The sequence below is a fragment of the Heteronotia binoei genome, chromosome 3, assembly GCF_032191835.1.
Source record: "Heteronotia binoei isolate CCM8104 ecotype False Entrance Well chromosome 3, APGP_CSIRO_Hbin_v1, whole genome shotgun sequence".
Lineage (NCBI taxonomy): Eukaryota > Metazoa > Chordata > Lepidosauria > Squamata > Gekkonidae > Heteronotia > Heteronotia binoei.
Window position 1 is genome coordinate 81861097 of NC_083225.1, and position 22909 is coordinate 81884005.

General features: G+C 43.8%; 1 protein-coding gene across 3 annotated transcripts in view; it reads right to left on the reverse strand.

Moving 5' to 3' along the window:
• Window positions 1–22909, reverse strand: part of DMD (dystrophin) — a 1885017-nt gene that overhangs the window by 561784 nt on the left and 1300324 nt on the right. For all 3 annotated transcript variants that reach the window (XM_060234097.1, XM_060234096.1, XM_060234099.1), the window contains one exon: window positions 2901–3139. In XM_060234097.1, coding sequence (XP_060090080.1) covers window positions 2901–3139 — 239 coding nt within the window. The remainder of the gene's footprint in view (window positions 1–2900; window positions 3140–22909) is intronic.

The following is a 22909-nucleotide window of genomic DNA, read 5'->3' on the forward strand; positions in this document are numbered from 1 at the left end:
GCTCATATGTATTCTCTTTTGCCAGAATTGACCACTAAGGCCTATAGCTACAGTGGAGCCTCTCGGGGCCCACCTCCCTTCTTATTGCCAATGCCCCCCATCTTTCCATCCAGCCCAGCCCCCTGACTTACAGGTTTTTTAAATTTTATTCATCATTCTCATTGCTGGCAAGCCCCACACCGCCCTCCAATCCCATGCCCACTTGAAAGCCCTGCCGGCTTGGCTTCTCCTTCAGCCAGAGTTTGAAAGTGATGCTGGACCAGAGAGGAAAGAGAAGATCCCGTTCCCTGCCAGCAGCAATCAACTCCACTTGCCTCCTCCTTTCCCCTTCTCTTCTTATTTAAAGGAGGTGGGGGATGAATTTGCATGGAGGCAAGCAGCTATTTTCTATGTTTTGGAAATTAGAGATTACTTTATTTGATTTCAGTATCATTTCCCCGCTCAGTGACAACAGAGAATAGCAGTTTCTCATCAGGATTACATAAAGTTGCTATAACACGTCATTGGTAGAAGAATCTTTGAAGGAAGATTGATTGCCATGCTGAATGGCAAGGGACTGCTACTTATCCACTGTTGTAGCAGAATTCTTACCAAAAAGAATAATAATAGAGAACAAAATATCACAGTGTAAGGAGAAAGAGGTTTTGTGAAGAGTTTTTCAGAAATACTGATAGTTTGTAAGCACCCTAAGAATAAAGGTGTGATTTGCCCCTATGTTTCTATTCAATTTCACTACAATTTCATATCTTGATAGTCTCAGTAGTTTCCAAATTAAATATGTGCTCTTGGTTTGGTGAAGTGGTTAAGTGTGTGGACACTTATCTGAGAGAACCGGGTTTGATTTCCCACTCCTCCACTTGCAGCTGCTGGAATGGCCTTGGGTCAGCCACAGCTCTCATAGGAGTTGTCCTTGAAAGGGCAGCTGCTGTAAGAGCTCTCTTAGCCCCATCTAGCTCATAGGATGTCTGTTGTGGAGGGGTGGGGAGATAAAGGAGATTGTGACCACTCTAAGACTCTGAGATTCAGAATATATGGCAGGATATAAATCCAATTTCTTCTTCTTCTTCTTCTTCATTATAAGTTTGTGTCTGTTGTGTCCTAGGCTCAAATGGGAGAACTGTTACTTTTGGAGGGAAGCTGAACAAGCCAAAGCTTGTACTCCACACCAGGGTTCCAGAGAAGGCCTAAGCGTGCCCAATCAGGGGAAGGATTGAAACATAAGTAGCCAATTAACATCTAGGCTCATACTGTACCCTGATAGGCCCTTAGGCCCCTGTAAATAGCCAATCTATGTACATAGTTAAGGACCAATCAGAAGGGGGCAAGAATTGTATAAAGGAGCGGGAGGTTTGAATAGAGCTCAGTGTGTTGTGTTCCTGAAATCACTGAAATCACTTGCTGAAATCACTCTCCGACTCTGGTCTCTTACTGCATCGACCCCAGTACTTTACAGTGTCCAACTGCATCCTATGTGTGTCAAAAAGTAGAACTATTTGAACATGCAACTTTTATTTTAAAATGTCTTGTTCTCGTGTTTACCATGATTCCAGCTATGCCTACAACCTTTGGCTAAGTAGAATCCTGATTACCATTAGCCATGGTCTTATTTCTCCACTGGATCAGGTCACATGGATTATATACTTTTAGGGTGAAAAAACTTATACTTTCACTCTCACAATTTAAAGAATCTTCTTTCTCTAAGAGAACTTTCATATAAAGTTAACATAAAAGATAACAATAATAGGAAACTTTTCGATCTCAAATATAGCATTTTTATATAATTTTTTTGGCACAAGGGGTAATTGAACCTGATCAAATATCTTGCAACAAATGATGTGCTTGTGCCAGATAAAATGGTAGCTTGTTACACTTGTAGAATTTAATTTTTTTATGTTTATTTTAAACATTTAGCAGAAATGTTTCATTTAGCTGAAATAATACAGCTGATAGCACAATAGCCATTACTTGGGTATCTATTACTTGTGATCAGGGAACAAGATAAAATGATCTTGATAAGCTTTACCTTTGAATTAAAATTAATTTATTGTATTCATCTACTTTCTGTTTATTAGGCATAAAATTAAACCTAGAAAACAATAGAATTCATTTTAAATTAAGTAAATTAGATCTTGGAAAAATATAAGAACAATGTTGTTTGAAAAAGAGGAGCTCAGTTCAGTCCACAAAGGCTCAGTGGAATGGAAGTGTAATACTTAGAAGTTTTGCTATGTAAGCTAGATCTTTTATATTGAACACTGTTAAATCTGGGAGGCAGGTAATAACTTTCAAGCTGTATAATAAACAAATCACTTTTATTGCTCAAGAGTCCTGAAGTTAAAGTTTTCTTTTTGTCCATGCCTATATATTTCCATATTTTTGTGGGGTTTAAAAGGTAAGTAACACTTAAACAGTTTGCTGACAAAACACTTGCATTAATGAGCTGTTCTTTTTTAAAAAAGAGATTGAGAAGCTTTTCATGGTAGGATGACAGCAGGATACAAGCCTCTCAGAAAGTTCTTAAGAGAAATACACCAGCATTAAAAGATAAGGAGCTGTGGAGATTATTCTGCCTGCATCATGTATTTGTCATCTTATCACTGCCTTTAAAAATGTGAAAGGACATGGAACTATCAGAGTAATTGGTTCACTGTAAAGGCAATATATAGAATGATGCCATTTTCTTCCTTCTACCTTTTAAAAAAATCTACCAATATTATTGCTATATTTGTTTTACAAATTACATACATAAAATTACTCACATGGCATTTCTGTTTTAAGTACATTTGATAAGGAGGAACTTCTGTGCTACAGATCTCAACATAATTGTATCATGTTTGATCTAAAATTGTTGCATTTGTTGCAATTATTTCTGCCAGACAGAAGAATCAATATTTACATACCTTTTGTTTGATGATCATGTCATTGATTTCATCAAGATCACCCACAGTCACTATTTGGGATTTTATCACTCGATCCAATAGAGAAAGCCAGTCCGTGAGATCTGCCCAGGCCTTATTGAATTCAGCCAGTGCAGGCACCTCTAGAAGCAAAGAAGATGGCATTTCTTGTTTGGAGATGGTGGTTTCCTTGGTTACTGCAGTTTGTGTAACCACAGTAACAGCTTGACCAGGAGAAGTTACTGAAAGGAGAAAAATGTAATTATTGGACAGAGAAGCAATGATAAATCAGTCAATTCAGTGATGCAATGTCCTCACTATAGTGGGAATTATTTCAGTGAACTGCTGTTTGTAACGTGAGGTTTGTAAACAACAAATTTGTATTATATAGACTACATGAAAATGTTCTATCCACAACACATACTCCACAATTCTATCTGTGAATACACCATGAAGGGCCAAAAAAAACCCCATAGTTTGTTAGCTCAGTTAAGATTTCATATGAAATGGTGGGCATTTAAAAGGGCCAAAAAAAACCCCATAGTTTGTTAGCTCAGTTAAGATTTCATATGAAATGGTGGGCATTTAAAAAAAAAATGGAAGAAAGTTGGAAGATGTTTCATGATTGTATATTCTCAAAAACTTTGGTGAACCCTGTAAGTGTTATAATTCATGTGTGCGGTGTAGTTGTTAAGAGTGCTGGACCAGTATCTGGGATACTCTGGTTTCAATCCCCGGCCCCAGTCTTGTAATGTAGCCTTATACTATGCTACTTCTATTAAAGAGCTTGTTATCACTCATCCTGTGACTCCTCCATGCATAGAACCCACTATACAATAGATGGCCTGTCAGGAAATGCTCTCAGTGGGGCCAGGCCTTGTCACCTAGTCGCAACGGATCAGTAACGGACCTAGTAACGGATCAGAGTTGTCCACTGTGATGGTGACAAACAGTATGGACTGTCTGCTAGAGTCTCGAGGCGGCAGGAGAGAGGTGGCGGGCCTAGCTTGCTTGGGAAATTATAAATGTTTGTATGCAAATGCTAGAAGTGTCCGAAGTAAAATTGGTGAATTGGAATGTTTAGTGTTGGGAGAAAACATAGACATTGTGGGAATTTCAGAAACTTGGTGGAATGAGGAGAATCAGTGGGACACGGTGATTCCTGGATATAAGTTCTATTGGAAGGATAGGGAGGGAAGGGTTGGAGGTGGGGTGGCTCTGTATGTCAGAAAGGATATACGGTCCAGTAAGACTGAGGTCAGAGAATTAGATTCCCTTTTAGAAATGCTTTGGGTTGAAATAGAGGGCCCAAAAGGAAATTTAACTATGGGAGTTTGTTATCGCCCACCAAATCAAAAGAGAGAGGACGATTATAATATGATGGAGGGATTAAAGATAGCGGCTAAACGTAAAAACTGTGTTGTAATAGGTGATTTTAACTACCCGCAGATTGATTGGGTCAATATGTGTTCTGGTCGAGAGAAAGAGATTGAGTTTCTTGATGCTCTCAATGACTGTGCTATGGAGCAGATGGTCTCAGAACCTACCAGGGGTGGGGCGATCCTGGATCTGGTCCTAAGTAATGCCCAAGACTTGGTGAGAGACGTAAAAGTGATTGCGCCGCTTGGGAACAGTGACCATAATGTTATTGATTTCACCATTTGTATAAATAGGGAGTTGCCCAAAAAGACCGCCACAACCACATTTAACTTTAAAAGGGGTAAATTCTCTGAGATGAGGAGGCATGTGAGGAGGAAACTGAAAGGAAAGGTAAATACGGTCAAAACCCTTGGGGAAGCTTGGAGACTATTTAAAACTATAATCCTAGAAGCTCAGATAAAATACATACCACAAGTTAGGAAAGGCACAAACAGGTATAAGAAGAGGCCAGCATGGTTAACAAACAAAGTAATGGAAGCTGTAAAAGGTAAGAAGGACTCCTTTAAGCAGTGGAAAACCAGTCCAAGTGAGATTAATAAAAGGGAACACAGGCAGTGGCAAATCAAATGCAAGACTGTGATCAGGCAGGCAAAAAGGGACTATGAGGAGCATATTGCAAAAAACATAAAGACCAACAATAAAAATTTCTTCAAATATATTAGAAGTAGGAAACCAGCCAGGGAAGTAGTGGGGCCCTTGGATGACCATGGGGTAAAAGGATTACTGAAGGAGGATGGGGAAATGGCTGAGAAGCTGAACGCATTTTTTGCCTCCGTCTTCACCGTGGAAGATGAGAAGTGTTTGCCCGCCCCAGAACCACTAATATTGGAAGGGGTGTTGAAAGACCTGAGTCAGATTGAGGTGACAAAAGAGGAGGTCCTACAACTGATAGACAAATTAAAAACTAATAAGTCACCGGGTCCGGATGGCATACATCCGAGAGTTCTGAAAGAACTCAAAGTTGAACTTGTGGATCTTCTAACAAAAATCTGTAATCTTTCATTGAAATCTGCCTCCGTTCCTGAGGACTGGAAGGTAGCAAATGTCACCCCCATCTTTAAAAAGGGTTCCAGAGGAGATCCGGGAAATTACAGGCCAGTCAGTCTGACTTCAATACCGGGAAAGTTGGTAGAAACCATTATCAAGGACAGAATGAGTAGGCACATTGATGAACACGGGTTATTGAGGAAGACTCAGCATGGGTTCTGCAAGGGAAGATCTTGCCTCACTAACCTGTTACATTTCTTTGAGGGGGTGAACAAACATGTGGACAAAGGAGACCCGATAGATGTTGTTTACCTTGACTTCCAGAAAGCTTTTGATAAAGTTCCTCATCAAAGGCTCCTTAGAAAGCTTGAGAGTCATGGAGTAAAAGGACAGGTCCTCTTGTGGATCAAAAACTGGCTGAGTAATAGGAAGCAGAGAGTGAGTATAAATGGGCAGTCTTCGCAGTGGAGGACGGTAAGCAGTGGGGTGCCGCAGGGCTCGGTACTGGGTCCCATCCTCTTTAACTTGTTCATAAATGATTTAGAGTTGGGAGTGAGCAGTGAAGTGGCCAAATTTGCGGATGACACTAAATTGTTCAGGGTGGTGAGAACCAGAGAGGATTGTGAGGAACTCCAAAGGGATCTGTTGAGGCTGGGTGAGTGGGCGTCAACGTGGCAGATTGTCACGGCTGGGGCCGGGTCAGGCAAAGTCCAGAGGCAGGCCGAGGTCTGTAGCCAGCAAGCAGGAGTGTCCGAGGTGCCAAATCCAAATCGCTGTGCAAGTATCGCAGGTCCGAGGTCCAGAAGCCGAGGTCAGGGAGTCCAAAAGTCAAAAGCCAAAGTCAGGGAGTCAGGAACCAAAGTCAAGCCGGAGTGGATGCTAGACCGTCAGGGAGATGACTAGTTGCTTCCACAAAGCCTCCTCCCAAAGCCCACAGCTATATAGCCCTCTGCTGGCTGTTGCCCATTTGGACTAATTGCTGGCTCTGGGAGGCAGCCAGGATCCTGTTACAACTCAAGCATCCTTGCTCATAGGAGGGCCAGAATCCTCTCAAAACTCAGGACTCAGGGAGCGTCTTGCTTGTGAGCGTGCCGCCCTCCTCCGATCCCTGAGGTCCTGACGGAGGCGGTCACGCACACGAGCCACCCGAGAGGGTGAGGCAGGGGGGCTGGGATCTTCTTCAGCAGGAGGCAGGGGGACTGGTGCAGGTGGCAGGGGTACAGTTTCCTTGGCAGACTCGTCTTCCTCTGCAGGGTCCCCAGCACCCATGACACTATCCCCCCCCCAGGGCCCCCCTCCGTCGAGGGACCTGGGAGGTCGGGGTGGTCGTTGTGGAACTGTTGCACCAAGTCTGGGGCATGAAGATTGTCCACAGGCTCCCAAGACCGGTCTTCTGGGCCGTATCCCTCCCAGTCCACAAGGTACTGGAGGCCTCCGCGATGGTACCGGGAGTCCAGGATCTGGTGCACCTCATATTCTTCCTCGTCATCCACCAACACCGGTGGTGGCGGCGGTGGGCAAGGAGGCCGAGCTGGGTCAGGGGGTGCAGCTGGAACAAGGAGGGAGCGATGGAACACAGGGTGAATGCGGAGGTGAGGTGGCAACTGGAGTCTGAAAGCAACGGGGTTTATTTGGTCCATGACGGGGTAGGGTCCGATGAACCGCGCATCCAGCTTGTGAGACCGACCAGGCCGGCGCAGGTAGCGAGTCGAGAGCCACACCTGATCCCCCGGCTGGACTGGGGGGCCTTCCTGCCTCTTCCGGTCCGCAGCCAGTTTATAGGCTTCCTTGGCCCGCTGTAGCTGCTCTCGGAGCAAGTCTTGGCTGGCGCGGAGTTCTTGCAGGTAGGCCTCGACGGCGGGGACATTCGTGGGTGGCAGGATCGCCGGGAAGAACCGAGGGTGGTAGCCGTAGGTTGCAGCAAACGGGGTCATTTGGGTAGACGAGTGGACCGCGTTGTTGTATGCAAACTCCGCTAGAGGCAACAGAGTGGTCCAGTCGTCCTGCTGGTAGCAGGTGTAGCAGCGGAGATATTGCTCTAGCGTGGCATTGGTGCGCTCTGTCTGACCATCTGTCTGCGGGTGGTAGGCTGAGGACAGGTGCACTCGAGTACCCAGGCTGGAATGGAGGGCTTGCCAGAACCGAGAGGAGAACTGGGGTCCCCGGTCTGAGATCAGGTGGGCTGGGAGTCCGTGCAGACGAAAGATGTGTTGCAGGTAGAGCTGAGCTGTCTCCTGAGCTGTGGGAAGTTTCGGGTACGGAATGAAGTGGGCCATCTTGGTAAATAGGTCGACGACCACCAAGATGCAAGTCTGACCTTTGGATCGTGGGAGTTCCGTGATGAAGTCCATCGAGATGGTATCCCAGGGTCCTGAGGGTGCGGGCAAGGGCTGTAACAACCCCGAGGGTTTGGCCGGGACGTCTTTGGCCCGCCGACAGACGTCACAGGAGCTGACATAACGGGCAACATCGGAGCGAACTCGTGGCCACCAGAATTCTCGCGTCAGCAAGTGGGTGGTCTTATGCTGTCCGAAGTGCCCGGCGGGCAACGAGTCGTGGGTCAGGCGTAGCACTTCTGCCCGTAAGGGCCCGGGCGGCACATAGAGGCGTTCGCGGTGTAGCAAGAGACCACCTCGAGTCGTGAACTCGCCTGCCGAGTCATCTTGGAGGGCCTGGAGGTGTTGCTGGACCCAGGGATCGTTGGCCTGGCTAACACGAATGTCCTCCACGAGTGTGGGTGAAGTGGAGGTGGCTGCAAACACTGAGGGCGGCAGGATGGGAGCAGTGGGCGCGGCCTCAGTTGAAGCAGGGGCGTATTCCGGTTTCCGGGAGAGTGCATCTGCTTTCCGGTTCTGGGTATGGGGGATGTAGGAGATCTGGAAGTCAAAGCGAGAGAAGAATAGGGACCACCGGATCTGGCGCTGGTTGAGACGGCGGGTGGTCTGGAGGTGCTCTAAGTTCCGGTGGTCGGTGAGCACTTGAACAGGGTGGCGAGCCCCTTCGAGGTAATGCCTCCAAACCTCAAAAGCCGCCTTGATCGCGAGCAACTCTCTCTCCCAGATGGTGTAGTTCTTCTCCGCAGTGGTGAGCTGGCGCGAGTAATAGGCGCAGGGCTGGAGTGGCTGAGACGGCTCCTCGCGCTGGGACAGCACTGCTCCCAGGGCCACGTTGGAGGCATCAGCTTCCACTGTAAAGGGAAGCTGGGGGTCAGGGTATCTCAGGAGTGGTCCGGTGGCAAAACGGGTCTTCAGAGTGGAGAAGGCATTATCGGCCTCTGGGGACCAGTGGAAAGGTTCTTTGGGGCGGAGTAGTTGAGTCAGGGGCGTGGTCAGAGATGCATAGGCCGGGATGAATTGCCGATAGTAATTGGCGAAACCAAGGAACCGCTGCAGGTCTTTGCGATTCTGAGGGGCCTGCCAGGTCAGGACCGCTTCCACTTTTTTCGGGTCCATGAGGATTCCCTGTGGTGACACAATGTGACCAAGGAACTCGACAGAGCGCAGGTCAAAGTCGCACTTCTCCAGCTTGGCGTAGAGGCCATGGGCTCGTAGGCGCTGCAGGACCTGGCGGACGTGCTCGGCGTGCTGGGCAGGATTGCGGGAGTAGATTAGGATGTCATCCAGATATATGATCGCGAAGCGGTCGAGCAGGTCCCGGAATACATCATTCATGAACCTCTGGAAGACAGCGGGGGCGTTGGTCAATCCGAAGGGCATCACCAGGTGCTCGTACTGCCCGTATCGGGTCCCAAACGCGGTCTTCCATTCGTCTCCGCGCCGTATGCGCACCAAATTGTACGCTCCGCGGAGGTCCAGCTTGGTATAGATTTGGGCCCCCTTTAAACGATCCAAGAGTTCAGGGATCAGTGGTAGAGGGTACCGGTCGCGGATGGTGATCTTGTTCAGGGCCCGGTAGTCATTGCACAGCCGGAGCTCCCCACTTTTCTTCTTCACGAAGAGGACTGGGGCAGACAGGGGAGAAGTTGAGGGTCGGATGAATCCGCGTTTCAGGTTCTTGTCCAGGTAGTCTCGCAAAGCTGCCAACTCAGGCTCCGACATTGGGTACAGACGCCCCACCGGGAGTGGTGCCCCAGGTACCAAATCAATGGCACAGTCATAGGGTCGGTGAGGGGGAAGCTGATCCGCTCCTGTCTCCTCAAAGACATTGGCGAAATCCGCATACTTCTGAGGGAGCTGAGGACCACCACTCGGGATGCCGGCTGCTAGAGTGGTGGGAGGAGTCAGATGGGGGCATGGGTCTCGGAAGCGTAGTTCCTGCTGGGCCCAGTCCACGATGGGGTTGTGCAGCTTCAGCCAGGAAAGGCCTAGAATCAGCGGGAAGCGAGGCATGCGGGCGACATCAAACTGCAGCTGTTCTTGGTGCTGCTGGACGTGGAAGGTGATGGGACAGGTCTCCTGGGTGACGGGGCCAGAACGGAGGAGGCGCCCGTCAATAGCCTCCACCAGTGTTGGAGTCTCTTTTGGCTGCACTGGAATCTGGTGCTGCTTTACAAAGGCGGCATCTACGAAACAGTGGGCCGCTCCCGAGTCCAGCATGGCATACACGAACAGCCAGCGTCCATCAGGCAGACGGAGTTTGACTGGTAGCAGGAACGGGCCCGGGGTATCAGCCTGTTGTTCGGAGGACCCAGCTAGTCGCCCCAGGCTGGAGGGTCCACTTACGCCTGGGGCTGGCCTTTTGGCGGCGGTGGCAATGTAGGTCTGGGTATCCGATGTTTAGCAGGGCAGCCAGAAGCATAGTGGCCTGCCGTGCCGCAGTAGAGGCACAGGTTCTGCGTGCGGCGTCTGGCCTTCTCTTCTGGAGTCAGGCGGGGTCGAGCAGCTCCAAGCTGCATAGGCTCACCCTCGTCTCTGATACTAGCTGGGGATGGGAGAGGAGCCAAGTGGCATGGCGCAGGGAGCTGGCGCCCTCTGGTCTTGGCTTGGCGGCGACTTTCCAGGCGGCCATCGATGCGGAGGCAGAGGGTGATAAGTTCCTGGAGCGTGGGGGGCCACTCCACCCTGGCTAGTTCGTCCAGGACTTCCTCTGCCAACCCCTCGGTAAACTGGTCCATCTGAGCAGCCTCATTCCACGCCAAGTCTTGGGCCAGGAGCTTGAATTCAGTGGCATACTGAGCCACCGAGGACTGGCCTTGTTTCAGGGCCCTGATTTTCCGGTTGGCTGTGGCTGCTTGGACTGGGTTGGAGAAGGCAGCAGACAGGTGGGCCTCAAACCCCTGGTAATCAGTCAGTAGGGGAGAGGACCCAACCAGTAGGGGTGTGGCCCACTTGGCCGCCTGCCCCTTTAACAGACTAATGATAAAACACACCTTCGTCTTGTCATTGGGGAAGTCCCGTGCTCTTAGTTCAAAGTACAGCTGACACTGTGCCAGGAAAGCAGGAAATTCTTCCACGGCACCCCCAAATCTGTCAGGTGGGGGAACTGGGCACTTGGCTGGAGCACTGGCCGCAGGTTGTTGCTGCAAGTGCACTACTGCCTGTGTTAGCTGCTGTACCTGGGCTTGGAGCGCAGCCAGTAGTTCGGTGGTTTCACTTGCTTCAGCCTCCATCCTGTGGAGTGGGTGTTTGTCGGTGGAAGCAATCTGTCACGGCTGGGGCCGGGTCAGGCAAAGTCCAGAGGCAGGCCGAGGTCTGTAGCCAGCAAGCAGGAGTGTCCGAGGTGCCAAATCCAAATCGCTGTGCAAGTATCGCAGGTCCGAGGTCCAGAAGCCGAGGTCAGGGAGTCCAAAAGTCAAAAGCCAAAGTCAGGGAGTCAGGAACCAAAGTCAAGCCGGAGTGGATGCTAGACCGTCAGGGAGATGACTAGTTGCTTCCACAAAGCCTCCTCCCAAAGCCCACAGCTATATAGCCCTCTGCTGGCTGTTGCCCATTTGGACTAATTGCTGGCTCTGGGAGGCAGCCAGGATCCTGTTACAACTCAAGCATCCTTGCTCATAGGAGGGCCAGAATCCTCTCAAAACTCAGGACTCAGGGAGCGTCTTGCTTGTGAGCGTGCCGCCCTCCTCCGATCCCTGAGGTCCTGACGGAGGCGGTCACGCACACGAGCCACCCGAGAGGGTGAGGCAGGGGGGCTGGGATCTTCTTCAGCAGGAGGCAGGGGGACTGGTGCAGGTGGCAGGGGTACAGTTTCCTTGGCAGACTCGTCTTCCTCTGCAGGGTCCCCAGCACCCATGACACAGATGCGGTTCAATGTGGCCAAGTGCAAAGTAATGCACATTGGGGCCAAGAATCCCAGCTACAAATACAAGTTGATGGGGTGTGAACTGGCAGAGACAGACCAAGAGAGAGATCTTGGGGTCATGGTAGATAATTCACTGAAAATGTCAAGACAGTGTGCGTTTGCAATAAAAAAGGCCAACGCCATGCTGGGAATTATTAGGAAGGGAATTGAAAACAAATCAGCCAGTATCATAATGCCTCTGTATAAATCGATGGTGCGGTCTCATTTGGAGCACTGTGTGCAGTTCTGGTCGCCGCACCTCAAAAAGGATATTATAGCATTGGAGAAAGTTCAGAAAAGGGCAACTAAAATGATTAAAGGGCTGGAACACCTTCCCTATGAAGAAAGGTTGAAACGCTTAGGGCTCTTTAGCTTGGAGAAACGTCGACTGAGGGGTGACATGATAGAAGTTTACAAGATAATGCATGGGATGGAGAAAGTAGAGAAAGAAGTACTTTTCTCCCTTTCTCACAATACAAGAACTCGTGGGCATTCGATGAAATTGCTGAGCAGACAGGTTAAAACGGATAAAAGGAAGTACTTCTTCACCCAAAGGGTGATTAACATGTGGAATTCACTGCCACAGGAGGTGGTGGCGTCCACAAGCATAGCCACCTTCAAGAAGGGGTTAGATAAAAATATGGAGCAGAGGTCCATCAGTGGCTATTAGCCACAGTGTGTGTGTGTGTATATATATATATATATATTTGGCCGCTGTGTGACACAGAATGTTGGACTGGATGGGCCATTGGCCTGATCTAACATGGCTTCTCTTATGTTCTTATGTTCTTATTACAGTGGCAGCAGTTCCCTGGCTATTTCTCCGACCTTTGGAGGTTGTGTGTGCTTGAAGGTCATCTGTGTGGGCTGTGATGGGGGAAAGCAGAGGTCTGTTGCTGGTGACACTTTTTATGAGGCCAGTTGACAGAGAGGACACAGAGAAGAGTTGGAGATGTGTCTGTCTCTGAGGTAAGAAGAAGAAGATAATGATATTGGATTTATATCCCACCCTATACTCTGAATCTCATAGTTTCTGTGTGGTCACAATTTCCTTTTGAAGTGCCAAAGTTTGTAGCATAGCTGGGATCATGGTAAACACAAGAACAAGACATTTTAAAATAAAAGTTGCATGTTCAAATAGTTCCACTTTTTGACACACATAGGATGTAATTGGATATAAATTTATAATGAAGAAGAAGAAATTGGATTTATATCCTGCCCTATATTCTGAATCTCAGAGTCTCTGAGTGGTCACAATCTCCTTTTACTTTCCCCCCTCACAACAGACACCCTGTAAGGTAGGTGGGGCTAAGAGAGCTCTTACAGCAGCTGCCCTTTCAAGGACAACTCCTACGAGAACTATAGCTGACCCAAGGCCATTCCAGCAGCTGCAAGTGGAGGAGTGGGAAATCAAACCCGGTTTGTTTTTGTGGTTTGTTCAATATTTCTGGGCCTGAAGTAGGAGGGGGCAGGGGAGTCAGCCAATAGGAGCCTAGAGACACTGAGTGAGTCATGATGGGCCAATTATTTGTCAAGTACATGGAATGCACCCAGTAGTGAATGGGAGAGCATCATTTGGTCAGCACCATAGGGAATTATATATAATGATATAAATATAACTACAGAAGTCTTCTTTAAAACTATGGCTTAAATTTGAATAAATATTTTAGATAAAACATATTAACTATGACACTAATTGTCTATGGTTATTGGGCTGGATCTTCTATTCTCTTAAACGTTATGCAAATGAGTTGGATTTATGTCAGCAAATAAATAAAATAGGTTGTTTGGAAATGCTTCTTTTTAATCCTTAAATTTTCAGAGGTTTCTAAATTTCAGCATTAAATATAATAAGACAACATCACCATCATAGTTTATTATAGTCTCAAGATCAGGATACAGTATAAACATAATATGGAAAAGTAAAAACAGACATAGTATACAAAAACAGAGATCTAAATTTAAGAACTTTCAAAATGCAATTCCTGCAGTCTAAGAATTAATGCACAAAACTCAGCAACTGAATATGTAATCTCTGGATTCTTATCTGATAAGAACCAATGAAGTCTTACTTTGTTTGTGTTAATATAACCAGGTATCCTATCAACTAATGGAGTAATAATTCTAAAACGAGCCTCCCTGTAGTATGGGCAACTGAAAAACATATGCTCTACAGATTTAACCTTGCTTAAAGGGCATGAGCACAGCCTTTCAAAGTAGGGAATTTTATTGTATATTCTTGAGGAGCTTGTTATTTTATATTTTGCCCAAGATGAATTACCTGTAGAGAATTTTCATTCCCGTACATTCAGTGAAAGAAAAAGAGACAAGATTGTGAGCAGAATTATTGTCATTCCTTTTCTACAAAAGAGATTTTTTTCTCTCTTTTTTAATTTCACACATCAGTCACAATTGCTGGTAGCAATTCCAAAATGTCATCTCATCTTATTATACCACCACATTAACCCCTTAAAAGATAGAGGTCATATTGTTTTGAATGAAGTCTTATAAGTAATAATGAGGTTTTATACCTGGATGTCAAGGAGTAAGCAACAAGAGGAACTGGATAGGTTTAAGCTAGCAGTGATTCAGTTTTATCTGGAATCTTGAATAATGAAAAAAAATCATGACGATGATTCTAAGACATTGCAGAGAAAAAGAGCAGACAACTTATTTGAAAGATACCTTACCTATATATAAGCAAGTTTGTGTGTGTGTGTGTGTTTTAATGCTACTGTGCCTTAAGAGTGATTACATTTAACTCCTGCCTACAGACACTTCTGTATCTTGTTTATTCTAAACAAATCAAAAGCTTTTCTGAAATGAAGGTTTCCAGATTCTTGTACTAATTCTTTTCTACTCACACACTTCAAACTACAGCGGCTAGGAAATTTCTTCAGCAATTTGTCTCATGAATTAATTTAGATAAAACAGCTATATTCATAAACTTATACAGATGAACTTTCTCTGTAAATATTTTATATGAACTACATGGACAACTTATTTTATGTACACTATAAGTGCATAGATAAAATCTGAGCAAATAATTTAACAACCAGAATGCTGGGTACTTTTAAATTGAAATCTATCCTACAATTATATTTAAATACAAATGACAGAGAGCCAGTTTGGTGTAGTGGTTAAGTGTGTGGACTATGATCTGGGAGAACCGGGTTTGATTCCCCACTCCTCCACTTACAGCTGTTAGAATGGCCTTGGGTTAGCCATAGCTATCACAGGAGTTGTCCTTAAAAGGGCAGCTGCTGTGAGAGCCCTCTCTTCCCCACCCACCTCACAGGGTATCTGTTGTGGGGGGAGAAGATATAGGAGATATAGGAGAGTAAGCTGCTCTATGTCTCTCATTCAGAGAGAAGGGTGGGGTATAAATCTGCAGTCTTCTTCTTCTGTATGTATTCTTTAAATGAACAGAGCACAAAACTGAGCGAATTTTCAAACTATGCAAATATCAATGACATTTGAAGCCATAAACAGTTTACAGATCTGCTACACTCCCTTAAGGCAAACCTGGTCTTGGCACTTTAGTGTCAGAAACTATGGAGTATCACAGGGATTTCTGACCAATCTTATATGTATCTTCCCAAAATGATAATTTGAAGGAAAACATTCACAAGTCATTATATTATAGGTATCATCATCATATTAGTAAATCTATAAGACTCATTATAATTGTTGCTGGACACTTTCTCAAGAAAATGCTAGTTCTCTCACTACCTAGGAAATAATGTATGATGACAGCAATAATTAATTGTAAAATGGTATAGACAAGAGGAAACAACAAGGAATTATGTGAGGCATTTAATCCTCCCCCTCCCCCCACTTTTGCTCTATTGCTTCTTTCTCTTTCCTGAAAACCCCATGAGCCTTTCATCTTTTCCTGTTTTGTTCTTTCCTTCTAGAGCTGCCAACTTCCAGGTGGGACACTGAGATCAAAAAAGATTTCCCTACAATAGAGGACAGTTTCCCTTAGGGTTGCCAGCTCTAGGTTTAAACATCCCTGGCAATTTAGGGGTGGATGCTTGGGAAGATGATGTTTAGGGAGAGAAGAAACCTCAGTGGGGTATAATGCTGTAGCAGAGAATAATCCTTCTCAGCAGGGTATAATCCTCCAAAGCAGCCTTTTAAAAACAAATATTAAAAATGGATAATAAAATCTAAATAAATAATTATAATATTGTAACATTATCGATAACACTATTTCCATATAGTATGTTTTCACAATTCCCAGTTTAAAAATAGAAATTACAAAGAAGGCTATATAAGCAAATTCTCTCAATATTTTACGTAAATTTGAAATAATCGCATAGCCATTTAAAATTGTTTGTAGTAATGGGGAAACAACAAATATATAAAATTCCATATAACAACTGAGAATAATCATACATTCACAGTTTAACTATATAATTGTGAAAAACTGATAAGCATCAGTTAACTAAATAATCAAAGGGATAATTAAATCAGCCAGTATCATAACGCCCCTGTATAAATCAATGGTGCGGCCTCATTTGGAGTACTGTATACAATTCTGGTCATCGCACCTCAAAAAAGATATTATAGCATTGGAAAAATTGCAGAAGAGGGCAACTAGCATGATTAAAGGGTTGGAACACTTTCCCTATGAAGAAAAGTTTAAACATTTGGGGCTCTTGGAGAAACGTCAACTGAGGGGTGACATGATAGATGTTTACAATATTATGCACGGGATAGAGAAGGCAGAGAAAGAAGTACTTTTCTCCCTTTCTCATAATACAAGAACTCATGGGCGCTCAATGAAATTGCTGAGCAGTCGGGTTAGAATGGATAAAAGGAAGTACTTATTTACCCAACAGGTGATTAACACGTGGAATTCACTGCCACAGGAAGTGGTGGCGGCTAAAGGCATAGCCAGCTTCAAACGAGGATTGGATAAATATATGGAGCAGAGGTCCATCAGTGGCTATTAGCCACAGTGTATTGCTGGAACTCTCTGTCTGGGACAAGTGATGCTCTGTATTCTTGGTGCCTGGGAGGGGCAACATTGTGAGGACATCTAGCATCCTGGTCCCACTGATGAACCTCCTGATGGCACGTGGATTTTTTGGCCGCTGTGTGACAAAGAGTGTTGGACTGGATGGGCCATTGGCCTGATCCAACATGAGTTCTCTTATGTTCTCGTTGTAACACTGTATCACTTTTACAGCTCTATCCATAATAAGTATAAAAGGCACTCCATGTATTCTCAGATTCATTGCTTCTTTTATTTATATGATCCATCAGTTTTACCATGACAGAATATTCTTCCATCTTGTCTTTCCAGTCCACAAGATTTGGGCAAGTCTCAGTTTCCCATTAGGTTGCAAATACTACTTGTGCCACCGTTAACATATATCAATTCGTGTTTGCTCTTTCAACATTCATGGATAAAATTCCCAATAGCATAGTCTCTGGTAACATGGCAAATTTTATATTCAAGATTTTCGGAATTTCAGAAGTATTTCTTTCCAATATTTACTAGTTTTTTTACAAGACTACCACATATGATAAAATGTACCATCAATCACCTTGACCACCAAAAGAAGTTATTTGTGTTCACACAGAAAAAATTAAGATCACTCTAAGATTAGTTCTATAATGCCTTGACATTCCAAAGGAAAGATGATGAGAATGGAATAATTCACTTTGTCAAAGACTGCTGACTGATCTAACAACAGTAGCAAGTATGAATCTCCCTTGTTAATTGTAAATGATTGTCCACCAGTGTCTTGATTTACATAAAACAAATAAAAGATGAGGAATTCCTTAATATTTTTATATGCGGAATTAGCCAAAATCAAATTTTATATGAATAGTTTTTCAACTTTATCTAGATATATTAAAAACTATTATGGGGCCTAAAACACTTCTCTTATGGGTAACATAAATCTATTAACCTTTCTTTTTTACACAGAGAAACATCTGAAAGACATTTAGCTATAGCATAAAAGCTACAGGTGTACAGGACTGATTTAAATTAGGTCAGTAAGAAGAACTCTACTTGTTCATTAGGGTAAAATTTAGAGCCTTCCATTCTATTGCACTGTGACTAATATGGAGAATCTGATAAACATGTTATTTAGGAGATTTAGAATATGCTTGTGCTAGATTTCATTTTGTAAAAGCTAATTTCCCTATGTAAATTTATCATCCAACTTCATTGTCAAATACCTGTACATAGTAATAGGGGTAGCACAACAATATTAACTCCACAGAGAACAATCCCTGATACAAAAAAGGCCTGGAAGACTCACCAGTTAAAGGTAAGAGCTGCAATCAGAGTGAATTAAAAAAACAGCTGAGTAAATTATTAAATATAAAATGTTTCTAGGGGAGGGGGTATACCACCATACAAGCTATAATGTTATGTTAGATGTCAAAATTAATTTGTTTTTACAGCAGCAGATCCTAGTTAAACTAGCCATGCTGTCTTCTTGCATACATGGCCTATACAGGAAGGAGGAGATGGGAGGTGGAAAATATGAAAGGTATTTGTACACACTGCTAAGCAACACATCCTGTTTAATTCACAGCTATAAAGGAGCAGAATGAACAAAATTCTACCCCACTATATACCATTTATACAATATACTTTCCCATTTCCTCTGTATAATCAATTCACATCACAGAACAATAATTCTATTATTTACTCAATTTTTATCCTACCTCTCGATCTAGACTGGACCATTATTTGAAATTTCTTTTATTATCAAAAATTCTCTAATGGAAATCTGATTTTTTTTCCCTACCTTGGGCATTATGCAATAATATTTTTTATAGAAAATTAGTTCTTACTCATATATTTTAAATCAGTTAGGAAAGAAACAAATGTATTATATGATGAAAAATGTAAACAAAAGAACAATTTCCACTAATATTTTAGAATAAGAAAGTAATTGAAATATACTGGATTATACAATAACACATGCCTAGGAAACACAAGTGAGTTTGTGCTTCCACTACTATAAACGTCAATCCCAGGAGTCAAACTATGGTAGAAGCTTCAAAAATTCAAGGACAAATTCTGCACATATATCAAAAGCTTTGAACAGGAAAAAAAGCACTATGGACATTTTGCAAAGAGTTAATACTCTCTTTTTTTTCCTGTCTTCTTAGCAATTTTGGTTTAGTGGTTCTTAGAACTGCTAATGGCATAAGTGCTCTTTCACGACAGTTCACCTTTGCACAGAATCAGGTGTCTCAGTAGAAATCATTCTGCCAGATATGATCCTGTGTGAATTAAGGGGTGCTGGGAAGGAAAAAAAATAGCCTTGTCCAGAACTCAGTCTATTGTTCAGAGAGAGAAGAAATAAATTTCCTCATGTGGGGATATTCTCACTCCACTCTTACACAGTGCAACTTGGAAGTGTGCTTCTGAATACATAAAATGTATGTGAACTTTAAAAGGCATAATCTTGATTTCAATAGCTGAAAGTTCTACAAGAGGAATAATAGCCAAGTTATCTCAAATATGTTATTCATATTAATTGTAAAATGCTAATGGAAAAAGTTTCAAAGATAAAATGTTGCAGAAATAATTGAAGAAATTATTTAATACAAGTCAATTTGGTTGCTCTATTTGTGATGTCCACAAATTTGTAATCAACCTTTGGTTGTACCTCTCGTACAGACTGGGAGACCTACATTGATAAATACAGTATGTTGTCATTTCTCTCTTTATTTTGAGGCAACATTAATAAAGTTTGATCTGCATGGAATTATAGCTATAATAAAATCATAATGAAAAATAAATTGCCTCAAATTTCAGTCACCTATGATATATGACGGGAGACCATTTTTCAGAAGATCAATGGGAGAGCCGGTTTGGTGCAGTGGTTAAGTGTGCGGACTCTTATCTGAGAGAACTGGGTTTGATTCCCCACTCCTTCAGTTACAGCTGCTGGAATGGCCTTGGGTTACCATAGCTTTTGCAGGAGTGGTCTTTGAAAGGGCAGCTGCTGTGAGAGCTCTCTCAGCCCCACCCACCTCACAGTGTGTCTGTTGTGGGGGAAGGAGATAATGGAGATTGTATGCCACTCTGAGACTGATTCAGAGAGAAGGGCGGGGTATAAATCTGTGGTCTTCATCTAACAAAAAACTGAAAAGTCACTCTGGTTTTTGATGATGATGTTGTCCAACGGAGCATAAGAATTTAGTTGGGTCGACATATGGTTTATTGTGGTATTCAAATTCCCTAAATGCATCATATTGGACTGTTGATTTTATTTTCACAAATTATGTGGTCAGAACATAAAGGCAGGTGAAAACATTTAATGTCAACAATTATTTATCAAAAATTAAGAAGTTGAAAAATAGTTGAAGGATATGATAATTAAGGCTCCAATTAGAAGATTTATTTTAAAAAGTCCATTTTTCAAATGTTATGTGCAATTTGGAGTACCCTTCCATTCACAGAAGGAGTCCTCAACTCTCTGAATGGAGACCACTATCCAGGATGGAATGATGTCTTTAAATCCAACCACATGATTTGGATCCAACTTTGTGCCATTTTCTCTGGAAACACAGTCACCCTGAGCCCAACTGGAGAGGGCAGGGTATAAATATAAATAATAAATAAATAAAGAAGAGACAACAGAAGAGCCTATCCCTGAGATTAACATACGTAAAAGTGAGAGTGAATATGACTTTGTGGTCCTGCCCCCCCCCCCTCACATGTGATTTCTGGCTCATGAATATGAAGTGTGCATTAGTAGGAAATGTTTTTGTTTCTTTTTTTAAAAAAAACTATTTCTGATCATTTGGAAGGAACCTACTAGTCTGCAGTCATGACCCAGTAATTGCGTGTTAGTGTAGACAGGCCAATGTGCCCATGCTCTTTATGCACTTTCATACATAATGCTGTGCAGAGGACTTAAAGAAAGCTACACTGGGTTTTCTAGTATGTTATGCTCTCTTTTGTGACCCAATAGACAATAATTTCTTATTTCTAAATGTCATGGTCATATGTGAGCTAGAACTCAAAGGTGAAATGTTACCAGGCACTTTCACACATGCTAAATAATGAAGTTTCAATCCACTTCAGAACGAAGTTAGAGTCCAGTAGCATCTTTTAAGACCAACAAAGTTTTATAAAAAATATAAGCTTTCATTTTTGTATTTTTATTTATTTATCTGAGATTTATATCCCGCCCTTCCCACTAGGTGGCTCAGGGCGGCTTACAACATGTAAAAACTAACATAAGATATAAAATTAAGCATTAAAATTAACATTACATAATTTATAGTTAAAAATCTAAACATTTGTTATATATGTAAAACATTAAAATCATTCAGCGGTCTTAAGCTACGCTCAATTCAAATTCGATGTTCAGTGTTCAGTGTTCAATACTCTATGCCAGTTGGTTGTGGGCCAGCCGGAAGAGGGCTGTCTTACAGGCCCTGCAGAATTGGGTGAGGTCCCGCAGGGCCCTTACCTCTTCCGGCAGCTGGTTCCACCAAGATGGAGCCATTACGGAGAAGGCCCTGTCCCTTGTAGCTTTCAAACGGGCTTCTTTTGGCCTGGGGACAACCAGGAGGTTTTGAGTTCCCGATCTCAGTGCTCGCTGGGGAACGTGTGGGAAGAGACGGTCCCTCAGGTAGGCAGGTCCTAGGCCATATAGGGCTTTAAAGGTAATAACCAGCACCTTGTACTGAACTCGGTAGAATATTGGCAGCCAGTGCAGAGCCCGAAGTCCCGGCTGAATGTGCTCCCACCTTGGGAGCCCCAATAACAACCGGGCGGCGGCGTTCTGCACCAGCTGCAATTTCCGGGTTTGGCACAGGGGCAGCCCCATGTAGAGGGCATTGCAGTAGTCCAACCTCGAGGTGACTGTAGCATGGATCACCGTTGCTAGATCGTCGTGCTCCAGGAAGGGAGCCAGCTGCCTTGCCCGCCTAAGATGGAAGAATGCGGACTTGGCAGTGGCTGCTATCTGGGCCTCCATTGTTAAGGAAGGCTCCAGAAGTACCCCCAGGCTCCTGACTCTATGCGTCGCGATCAGCGGCGCACCGTCAAAAACCGGAAGGGGTATTTCCCTTCCCGGACCTCGACGGCCCAAGCAAAGGACCTCTGTCTTCGCCGGATTTAGCCTCAGCCCGCTCTGCTTGAGCTACCCAGCCACAGCCTGTAGTGCCCGGTCCAAATTTTGTGAGGCGCAGTCCGGCCGGTCGTCCATAAGCAGGTATGTGTACACACATACTTCAGATACACTTCAGCAACTCCTTGCAAGTGGATTTTGCCATTTCATGCAGTAAAATCCAATTTCAAAGGGCATTGGACATAGATTGAAAGTGCATTATTTAGTATGTGTGAAAGTGCCCTGAATCCCTCGGTCTCTCTAATTTTAGGTATTATATGTAATGCCTTCTTTGCTAATTCACTATTTTTCAGGATCTATGTCAACTAAGATTGATTCCGCATTTGGCATTTGCCTCCCTTTCGCTCTGGGGTTGTTCCATGCGGGTGTGATTTCCCGATTCCACACTAGAGGATTTCTCCCTGATTCAATTCCCAATCTGTTCCGTGTGTTCTGATTCTGCATTACTGCTGCTCCCAGAGTTTCCCCCACAATCCTAGCAATTTCCCCCTCCCTCAATTCCCCCCCCCTTTTTTTAACATGCATGCGTGTTTGCATTACAACACGATCATCTTTGTTTGCGTTACAACGTAATGCCAGAGGCGTAATATGGGCAAAGTCACGTGTTTTCCTTTCGCCTTGCCATTGGCAGGTTATCTAAGCCCCGGGAAATCTGAGTCAGTGATCCACCATTTTTATCCACACGCTGAATGTTAAACACACAGTTTTCCATTAAAAGCTATAACAAATTACAAACAGATGCATGAAGGTATGTGTGTGTATGTGTGGGGGGGAGATTAATGCAGAAGAGTTAAGGGACAAACTTTTCCCAACTTATCAAAAATATAAACCTATAAACATAATCAAATTCCTGTTCCCATTTGAGGCCATTGGGGGGGGGGGGTGAGATCGATAAAGGTAGCAATCGCACATCTTTAAAGTAGTTCGTGTAACATTACTATTTATTTAGGTATGTTGTAACTATCTTATTTGAAAAAAAATTATAATAGTCAGGAGTGATTTTAATTGGAGGGGGGAAGAAAGTAATCACAATGCAATGACACATTATCAAAATCACGTGGAATACCATAAAGAATGGGGGTGGGTGGAAGCAAGGGATGTATTCAGTAAAAGAAAATCATGTTACATTGTTATATATTTTTCGTGTTGTAACACAAAACGTGATTTGTTTAAAAAAATTACTTTATTTCAGGAAAATATTGGATAATTTTCAAAGGG